Below are 9459 nucleotides of genomic sequence, written 5' to 3' on the forward strand. Positions count from 1 at the left end.
ATTAAAATAGTAAAACTATTTCTACTCGTATTAGTATTTTATATAAATTCAAATCCTTTTTTTAATATATGTATAGTTTTATCTGTTGTTTTTATATTTATAAATAAAGTAAACAAATAGTTAAAAGTGGGAAAGTGCCCAGTCTGCTTTTAACTAGAAGCAATATTAAAAAACAGCCATTATAGTGAGTATATTTGGTACCTCTCGTTTCTTTACGATCTCTCATATCTTTAAGCACTTTTTTTGTGGACACAATGTGCGTAAATAAGCGAGAGGTTACTGTACTTATATTTTAGAACAAAATGCAATTGAAAAAAACATGGAGGCGTAAAAAAATGAAGTATAATACCAACTATAGTAAAGGCCTAAAAAAGTATATGAATTACAATTGTTAAAAAAAGTTTTTAAATTCCATTTAGGATTACACTTTTACCATTACAAAAAAAAAATCAAAATTGACATTAATAATCGTTTGTAAGATAAAACGAACTATAACTGCAAAAAAAGTCTTTAAATACTACAAAGACTATTCTTTTTTCTTCAAATAAAGGAGAAATAAAGATTTTCACCGGTCTTTGAAAGCAATCACTTACGCTTTTCCTCGTACAAATTACCATCTTAAGAATACACAGAAGATGATAGTGCAGCAAGATATTTCCTTGCGAAGCTAGCTGGCAAGATGTGGATACTTTGGTTATTTTGTTCAAGTTCTACTAGTTTAAGACTTTATCCTCTTCAGTTTCTGCATTCAAATTCACTGTAGCAAAAAAGCCCTTTGTATTTATTTCACCTTGTTCATCAATAGAATCATGCTGCTCGTCCTCCTGTGTAGCTGTGTTTGATTCTATTTGAACAAAGGGTAGTAAGTTCAAATTTTTTTCGGATCAAAATTTTTAGAAGGTTGTGGTTTTGGTTTCTCTGGTGGCAACAAAGAATCACCATTTTGATCAGCACCAAACAAGATATGCTTTTTAACATTAGATTTTATGTATAGATATGCTCTAAAACATTATTTTTTAAGTAAGAAGGGAATGCGGTAAGTCAGTATCGTTGATCAAGAGCTGTTGAGACTAATTGTAATTTGTTGTCATTTATATTTAAGTTGTTGTTATTGGTATAGAACACGGGTGGGCAATATACAGGCCGCGGAGTTAAAATGACCGGCCCCGACCGTTTTTTGAGTTACAATGGAATCCGGTCCGCAGCTGAAAATGACCGGACCGCGATAGAAGTGTTGGCCCGCAAAGTTTAATACTACAAAATATCTTGTAACTTTGACATAAAAAATTTGTAAAATGGCTTTTAAAATTAATGTCTATTAACAAAAAAACTGTTTGTCTTGATATTTTGTGTTGTTCTTAATTATTTTGAAAAATTTTTTGTCAAATTACCCAAAGCAAAGTGTTTGTTTAAATCTGATATTTTACATACAAACCTTTGTCGATTACCATGTCAATTCTATTTGTAGACATTACATAAACATCTGATATGTATCTATTTTAATATTAAGTTTTCACGTTTTAGAAACTTTTGTGAATTAAGATGACTAACAAAAATCGACCGTATCTATAAAACTAGATTCCGGCCAAATCTGTAACTTTAATTTAAGTTAGATTCCGACCGGATTCGAATCTCAATTTAAAATTAGTATCAAATCAGATCCAATAATACTTCAAACTAAGATCCTGTCTAATCCGGATTTAAAAAGGCATAATCCGGATATAATAATCAGACTTAATTAATTTTAGAACTTTTAAAGGTTTTTCTCTCTTAGTTAATTATATTTTAAGGTGAGTTTTTTAGTGTGCAACCGAAATACTCTAGAGCTTTTGTTTACCTACATAAAACTAAACTCAGAACTTAAATATTAATTCGTATAAAAACAAATATGTTTTAGTTTAAGATTGTGAAATTATATTAGTAACATATACAATCATTTTTAAATAGTTTTAATCTATAAGTTTAAAATTGAAAACATCTTTTTATATTTGCATTTATATTGTTATTTGTCTCAACTTAAAATTGACAAATAAGACAAATATTATTTACACTGAAAGAAATTAATTAGTTCGTCAAAAGAGCTGTTTGAAAAATATTCTACACTAAGTACAGAAAATGTTAACTTAAAATTTAATGTTATATGTTGTTTACAAATTAGAGTTATATAGAAGTTAATAAAAAAAAAACTTTAAACAATAAATTCTAGGTATACATTGATAGTGTTGATATGTTTTTATCGATGTTCAGTTTTGTTTATTTTATAGTTTCTCGATTTAAACATAATTTATAAAATTTACAATATTTTAAAGTTTAAGAAAATCAAAAAGTATGCTAATTTTTTTACTCGTAAATATAATTTATTAATATATGTTTATAACATAATAAATCGATAATATGTTCACCACTGTTTGAAAATAAAAAAACAAAACAACCAACATTTTATTTTTAAATTTCAAAATAAAAAGAAACATACTAAACCATAAAAATGTTAACCAATTTAGTAACTAGCTCTTTAAATTAGAGAAACTCCTATCTTTAGCTATTCTGAAAACAAAAACTGTTTGTATGTGTACAACAAACAAATACTCATACCAAAAACATATTTATATTAACTCATGTAGACATATATATAAGAATAATTTAACTTCCATTTACTTGTGTGAGTTTATAAAGAATACAAAAGGAAAGTACAAAACAAAAATTATTTAATTAACAAAAGTATATATGAAATATTTACCAATGCATATATAACATTCAAAATATTAATACCAAACGTATATATACATATAATATTTAATTGGACTTGAACTTCATTTCCACCCACTTGAGGGAGTTGATTCCGCTGAACCTGCCCAACCAGAACACTCCTCCCCACTTCTCCTCCGTCTTGTACCTTCCGTTCAGGTTGCTCTTGGCGCAAGCGCGGAACCAGAAACCTGTTGTGACAAGTGTTGCTGTAACAAACAAAAAAATACATAGTGAAATTGATGGTTGTAATTAATTGTAGGTTGAACCAGAAACCTACTGTAAAAGTAGTGGTAATGTTTAGAAAAAAATCCCTTACTTAAAACTTTTGTATTTAACTGTCTTCAAATTTGTATTAAAAAACTAAAACTAAACTAATTTGTTAAAAAAATAAATCAATATTTTTGGAATATTATCTAGTTCCTAACGCGAAATCATTCACCTGATGAAGTTTTTGTGATAGTAAGAACCATGCAGCACAATAAGTTTTTAATAAAACCAAAACAAGTTTTATATGTGTGTAAAATTTAAATGTTGCTATAATAACTGATCGCAGGTAGGTTTGTTGTAATAATTGCATTAAATAAACATTGAGTAGTTTGTTGCTCGCTTTGGGTAAAAATGAGTTTAATTCAATAGTTTAAACATGACTTAAGTATAACTTAATGATTAAAAACCATTAAACAGTTAACTTGTTTGTAATTTTATAAGTTGTGTTACATAAACAAAGCAATCGTTATTTATCTTGTGTTAACATACAAAAGAGTTAAGTGTCAGAGGTTTTAAACAATGGTGTTGTGGTTAAAAATTTAGACATGCATTTCTTTAACTAAAACGGTTAAAAAGTAAATAAACTTATGGCTACGGGGTATTTTTTAAACTGCGAGTTATTAAGCCTAACAAAATGTTTATACAATTTCCTGATAATAAATTTCTTTGAACACATTAATAATGTGATTTCAAACCAAACTTTTACACTATTATACATATAAACCTTTGTATTTCTAAAGATCACTTAAAATTATTTACTTTTGTTATCTTGTGTCAATTTTTAATCAGTATGAAACAAGTAAACTTGTTATGTAATTTATATTGATAAGTAAAAAGCAGCTGGTAGTACTTTCATACAACGGTAATGTATTTAAACTTTTTTTTACGGATTGAAAATACTCCCAACAAAACAACTTGTAAAGTTTTGTTATTAAAACTAGTTCTTACCTTTTATTAATAAAAAAATAAAAATAATAATTCCAACAACACAAAAAATTATTTTGATTTTAAAATACGACGAAATTATTAAACAGATTGCATTTTATCAAACGCATATACTTCAAATTAAATAAGCGTAAACAACCTAATGTTTTAGTTAATATAAGTGATTAAAGTGTCAAGTTCATACAGCATTTAAACCTGAACGATCGATTTTAGCGCAGTTCAAAGCTTTGAATTCATCTACATCTCTGTCATGAGTACTGAACTTCATTCCTCTATTGTATGATATTGCGTCTCCTGTTATTGTTGTTTCATTTAGGCCTTGACTAAACTTTTTTTAAAGTAATTTTTACAAACTAAAAACAAGTCTCTAAAGATATAGAAGCACAAATTTTATCATAAATACTTTAATAATTTACTTTTTGTGAAAACCTTTGATAAAAAATTATTATAAAGCCACTGTTTTATTAAATTGGTTTTTAAATATATGTAATGTAAACCATTGAAAACATACCTGCGTTACCAGAATAAGAACCTTCATCAAAGTTAAGCGTGTAGTCATCTCCTTCTCCAATATAAAAGTTCCTGCAAAACATGACCAATGATTTTCTTTAACACAGCATCATGAAATTATTTTACAAAACTTTTATAATTTTTGTAAAAAGAATATATTTTAATTAGTTTATTTTAGTATTTAAATTCTAACTATATTAATGTTAGTAAACAAAACATTTTTATCAGGTATCTACAAGCCAAGTATCAACATTAGATAGTCTAATTAAACAACTTTGTTGATAAACTAGCTGATATTTTACAATAAAACTATACAACATAGGTTGTGTTCGAATATACAAAGTAAAACTCACTTATAAGTAGCGTAAGCCTCGTTGTCGTTGAAATCACGGAAATCAATGCGAAGAGTGTTGCTTTTGTTCATGGTGGCCATGTGCAAGTTTTCCAAACCTTTGGAAAAAATTAGTGTTAAAAAGCCATTGCAGGTAAATTTGTAAAACCTTTGAGTGATTCTGAATAATCGCTTGAATTGAACTTGTAATGCTCAAATTTAGTTACAAAAAATATGGGTATCTAAGTATAATTAAAAGTAAAAAAACTTTAAAATTACACTAAGTAAAACTATTTTATTTAAAAATAAGTTATAATTTCTTATTTGATATACGTTAGTCAAATTCTTTGTTTAATACTTAAGCGTGTTAAAAGTTAATTTTGTTTGGTTATGTCAAAAAAAAGAAGTTTTTTTATATGTTTTTTTATAGTTTAAAGAGATTAGAGTTATTAGTTTTTCTTTTAGTTTAAAGATAGTTTTAAGAATAACTAACTTTATAGACTAGCCGATGTTTTACAAAAAATATTACAAAATAGATTGTGCTTGAATAGACAAAATAAATTCTATTAAAAGTAGAACATCACTAAAAGTAAAACATATTTTCTCATTTTGATATAAGGTTAATCAAATTTTTGGTTTAATACTAAAGCGTATCTAAAGTTAATTTTGTTTTGTTATGTCACAAACAAATAATTTTTTTATAGTTCAAAAAAGGATAAAATTTTGGGTCAACAACATAACTCTAATAACTGATTCTAACCCATCCAAAATTCCCCGGTAGAGTCGCCGAACCCATTGGTGTATTCTTCGAAGTTTCTGTAAAAACCAACACTGCCGTCTTGCCTGCGCTGGAAAACCTAAAAAAATATTTTTTATTTATATAAAACTGTTTTCTACAAAACGTTACTCTATAAAGATAAAACTTGTGAAACATATTGAAAGCTTATAGTGTTACATTTAAGTGGTTATTAATAAAGGTGAAACATTAAGATAAACGTAAGTCCATATCAAAAACAATAACTGAACAATAAAGCATCTTGAGAGAATTTATGAGTTGTATTTGATTATGATACTTGCTGGTTTATTAAAAACAAATTAGCTTTTATAAATTGAAGCATTTTATAAAAACAATAAGAAGTGTATGTATTAATGTATATATATATATATATATATACACAACAATTTACCGTCCATCCGCCGTCATCTCTCATGTCGCAGGAAACCCTAAGACCTGATGATTTTTGCGGGAACACAGTGTAGACACCGGATGGCGCTGTCGGGCAGTAAACCTTTATATCGCGACAATCAACAGGTTTCACCAGCGATTCTAGTTAAAATTTTTTGTTAAAGTACAAAAGATACTCGAGTTTCTGAAGCCAAGCCTTCAAAAGTTGTCTCGTTTAAATTAAAATATCGAAATGTTTTTATAAGCATGTAAATTTTTATATGTCACTTTACTTGTTTTTATGCAACAGCTTACTGATGCACTTTTCAGCTACGTTTTCACTTTCATTCGTATTTGCTTCAATAAATTGACCTGTAATATCAAAAAAAAGTATAAGAATGTTTTTTTGACAAAGAAAAATTTAAACTACAAAGTAATATTTAGAAACAAGTATTTTAGAAACTATTTACAACAAGTTAAATAACAAGCTGTTTTGTATAATTAATTATAAAAACAGGTTACTTAAAATAAAAAATTACTATATGTATAAACGCTTTATTTAACTTTAAAAAATATTTTTCTTTATACAATTTATTTAACTTTTTGGTTTTAAATAATGTATATTTACGAATAATAAATTTACAAAAAATTGAAACGATAAAAAATGAAAGGAGAATCATCTTTTATTTCTACTAAATAACACTCAATTCAGTAAAATAAAATGTTTGTAAAAGATTGATGAAACGTTAATAAATTAGCTGTTTATTTCATTTATAACTTTTAAGTCCTTATATCAAGCTTGCATAAGACATCGTCAAGTTTATCATTTTTGTTTGTACAATGACGCTATAAGAAGCTTTCGCGATAAAAACTTAATAATTTCAACTTTAGTTTAAATGTATTGTTCATGTTATTAATCTTTCAATAAAACTGTAACACAACTAAAAAAATTTTTACTACAAAAATCTGTTTTGATTCAAAAACACGTCAAAAAAACTTAAACAGATTCCATTTTATCAAACACAAATACTTCAATTTCAATAAGTGTACAACAACATAATGTTTTAGTTGGTATAAGTGATAAAAAACGTGTTTAATTCATACAGCATTCAAACCTGAACGATCGATTTTAGCGCAGTTCAAAGCTTTGAACTCATCTACATCTCTGTCATGAGTACTGAACTTCATTCCCCTGTTGTATGATATTGCGTCTCCTGTTTTTAGGCTTTAGTTTCAAAAATACATTAACTAGACTATTTATAAAGTAATTTTTACAAACCATAAACAAGTCTTTAAAGATATAGAAGCACAAATTATATTATAAATACTTTAAGAATTTAATTTTTGTAAAAAGCTTAACCAAAACAAATTACTATTAAAGCCACTGTTTTATTTAATTAGTTTTTTAAACAATTTAAAAGTAACCGAAAACATTAAAAACATACCTGCGTTACCAGAGTAAGAACCTTCATCAAAGTTAAGCGTATAGTCATCACCTTCTCCAATATAAAAGTTCCTGTAAAATATGACCAATGATTTTTAATAACACAGCATCATGAAACTATTTTACAAAACTTTAGTAGGTTTTGTAAATCTTTATAATAGTTTAATTAGCTTGTATTATTATCTAAATTTTAACTTTATAAATGATAGTAATACAAACGTTTTAACGAACAGACTCAGCTACAAGCTAAGTTTCAACATTTTATTGTCTAATTGATCAAGTAACTTAACAAACTAGCATATGTTTTACAATAAAACTATACAAAATATATTGTGTTCGAATATACAAAATAAAACTCACTTATAAGTAGCGTAAGCCTCGTTGTCGTTGAAATCACGGAAATCAATGCGAAGAGTATTGCTTTTGTTCATGGTGGCCATGTGCAAGTTTTCCAAACCTTTGTGAAAAATTAGTGTTAAAAAGCCGAACCCATTGAACCCAAGCCGTCTTGCCTGCGCTGGAAAACCTAAAAAAAATATTTTTGATTTATATAAAACTTTTTTCTACAAAACGTTACTCTATAAAGATAAAACTTGTAAAACTAAGCTTATAGTATTAATATTAAGTGGTTATTAATAAAGGTGAAATATTAAGATAAACATAAGTCCATATCAAAAACAATAACTGAGCAATAAAGCATCTTGAGAGAATTATGAGTTGTATTTAATCATAATACTTTCTTTTTTATAAAAAACAAATTAGCTTTTATAAATTGAAGCATTTTATAAAAACAATAAGAAGTGTATGTATTAATGTATATGTATATTTATTTATTTATCTAATTATATAAAAACTATAATTTAAACAGCTGTTTCAAACATTGAGATATAGTTTTTATATAATTAGATAAATATTTAGCTCCAATTTAATTTGTCGAGCACTATCGATCAGAACTTTTTACAAAACCTTTTTTATATATATACATATACATTAATACATACACTTCTTATTGTTTCTATAAATATTTATATACTGATATATATATATACAACAATTTACCGTCCATCCCCCGTCATCTCTCATGTCGCAGGAAACCCTAAGACCTGATGATTTTTGCGGGAAAACAGACACCGGATGGCGCTGTCGGGCAGTAAACCTTTATATCGCCACAATCAGCAGGTTTCACCAGCGATTCTGTTTAAAATTTTTTTGTTAAGGTACAAAAGTTACACGAGTTTCTCAAGCCAAGTTGTCTAGTTTAAATTGTAATGTCGAAATGTTTTTATAAGCATTAAATTTTTTATTTTTTAATTTACTTTTTTTTACGCAACAACTTACTGATGCACTTTTCAGCTACGTTTTCACTTTCATTCGTATTTGCTTCAATGAATTGACCTGTAATATCAAAAAAAAGTATAAGAATGTTTTTTTGACAAAGAAAAATTTAAACTACAAAGTAATATTTAGAAACAAGTATTTTAGAAACTATTTACAACAAGTTAAATAACAAGCTGTTTTGTATAATTAATTATAAAAACAAGTTACTTAAAATAAAAAAATACTATATGTATAAACGCTTTATTTAACTTTAAAAAATATTTTTCTTTATACAATTTATATAACTTTTTGGTTTTAAATAATGTATATTTACGAATAATAAACTTACAAAAAATTGAAACGATAAAAAATGAAAGGAGAATCATCTTTTATTTCTACTAAATAACACTTAATTCAGTAAAATAAAATGTTTGTAAAAGATTGATGAAACGTTAATAAATTAGCTGTTTATTTCATTTATAACTTTTAAGTCCTTATATCAAGCTTGCATAAGACATCGTCAAGTTTATCATTTTTGTTTGTACAATGACGCTATAAGAAGCTTTCGCGATAAAAACTTAATAATTTCAACTTTAGTTTAAATGTATTGTTCATGTTATTAATCTTTCAATAAAACTGTAACACAACTAAAAAAACTCCCAATGTACTAACAAATTTTAATATGCTAATAAGAATACTTTTAGTTTAGATGTATTAAATAGATTAATAAAA

General features: G+C 26.3%; 1 protein-coding gene across 1 annotated transcript; it reads right to left on the reverse strand.

Annotated features, from left to right (window-relative positions):
• Positions 1 to 713: 713 nt before the first annotated feature.
• Positions 714 to 8493, reverse strand: LOC145828922 (fibroleukin-like). Its single transcript, XM_082936669.1, has 14 exons — positions 8470 to 8493; positions 7909 to 7936; positions 7771 to 7867; positions 7412 to 7482; positions 7082 to 7180; positions 6282 to 6338; positions 5989 to 6128; positions 5562 to 5658; positions 4824 to 4920; positions 4472 to 4542; positions 4156 to 4254; positions 2825 to 2936; positions 1436 to 1494; positions 714 to 844 (listed from the first exon to the last, which is right to left on the reverse strand). Exons 1-14 carry the CDS (start codon positions 8491 to 8493, stop codon positions 714 to 716), a joined length of 1182 nt encoding a protein of 393 aa, XP_082792795.1.
• Between the last annotated feature and the right edge of the window lie 966 nt (positions 8494 to 9459).

The sequence above is a fragment of the Thalia democratica genome, chromosome 2 (genome assembly GCF_965202585.1).
Source record: "Thalia democratica chromosome 2, ktThaDemo2.hap1.1, whole genome shotgun sequence".
Taxonomy (NCBI): domain Eukaryota; kingdom Metazoa; phylum Chordata; class Thaliacea; order Salpida; family Salpidae; genus Thalia; species Thalia democratica.

What these genes read in the sequence shown, in the direction of transcription:
- LOC145828922 (XM_082936669.1), bottom strand. Translation starts at nt 8,493, where the DNA reads ATGAGAGATGACGGGGGATGGACG. An exon ending in GCGCAGGCAAGACGGCTTGG is followed by an intron (nt 7,868 to 7,908) that starts GTTCAATGGGTT and finishes TTTTTCACAAAG; the next exon opens with GTTTGGAAAACTTGCACATG. An exon ending in AGCGGAATCAACTCCCTCAA is followed by an intron (nt 1,495 to 2,824) that starts GTGGGTGGAAAT and finishes ATATTAAAATAG; the next exon opens with ATACATATCAGATGTTTATG.